The sequence below is a fragment of the Aptenodytes forsteri genome, unplaced genomic scaffold, assembly GCF_000699145.1.
Source record: "Aptenodytes forsteri isolate BGI_AS27 unplaced genomic scaffold, ASM69914v1 Scaffold26, whole genome shotgun sequence".
Classification (NCBI taxonomy): domain Eukaryota; kingdom Metazoa; phylum Chordata; class Aves; order Sphenisciformes; family Spheniscidae; genus Aptenodytes; species Aptenodytes forsteri.
In genome coordinates, this window is record NW_008794125.1 from 2734275 (window position 1) to 2734770 (window position 496).

Consider the following 496-nt stretch of genomic DNA (forward strand, 5'->3'; position numbering starts at 1 on the left):
CCGGCCGCATCATCGCCTGCGGCACCGCGCTGCGCCAGGACATCGAGCCCGGCTCTGCCACCATCAACAACTTCCAGAAGACTTTCCATCTCCAGTTCAAGGATGTGAGTGAGGGGCCGGGGCACACGAGCCCGCCGGCACCAGGATCCACCCCACCACGCCTCCCAGGAGCGCGGGTGGGCTCCCTGTTCCCCAGGGCGCACCCGAGGGTGGCCTGACCCCAACCCCTCCACTGATGCAACCCCCCAGCCTGAGCGTTTTGGGGTACACTCTAAGTTTTGGGGTTGGAGTGGAGCGTTGGGGTCCCAGCCGGCCATGACAGCGATGGTGGGTCCGGATGAGCTCAGCCGCCTCTCTGTTTTCCCCCCACACCCAGGCTTTGGCCGTCAGCGACCATTTCCCGGTGGAGGTGACCCTGAAAGCCTGCTGAGCCTGTTCCCTTGCCGGTGGCTACCAGGACACCCCGGCACGCACCTGCGTCCCTCATGGGAGCCCA

General features: G+C 66.1%; 1 protein-coding gene across 1 annotated transcript in view; it reads left to right on the forward strand.

The window, feature by feature from the left end:
* Positions 1–430, forward strand: part of LOC103898386 (deoxyribonuclease-1-like) — a 6019-nt gene extending 5589 nt beyond the window's left edge. Inside the window, 2 exon segments of the mRNA XM_019471608.1 lie at positions 5–104; positions 377–430. Of these exon segments, the coding sequence (XP_019327153.1) occupies positions 5–104; positions 377–430 (154 nt within the window).
* The last annotated feature ends 66 nt before the right edge of the window (positions 431–496 follow it).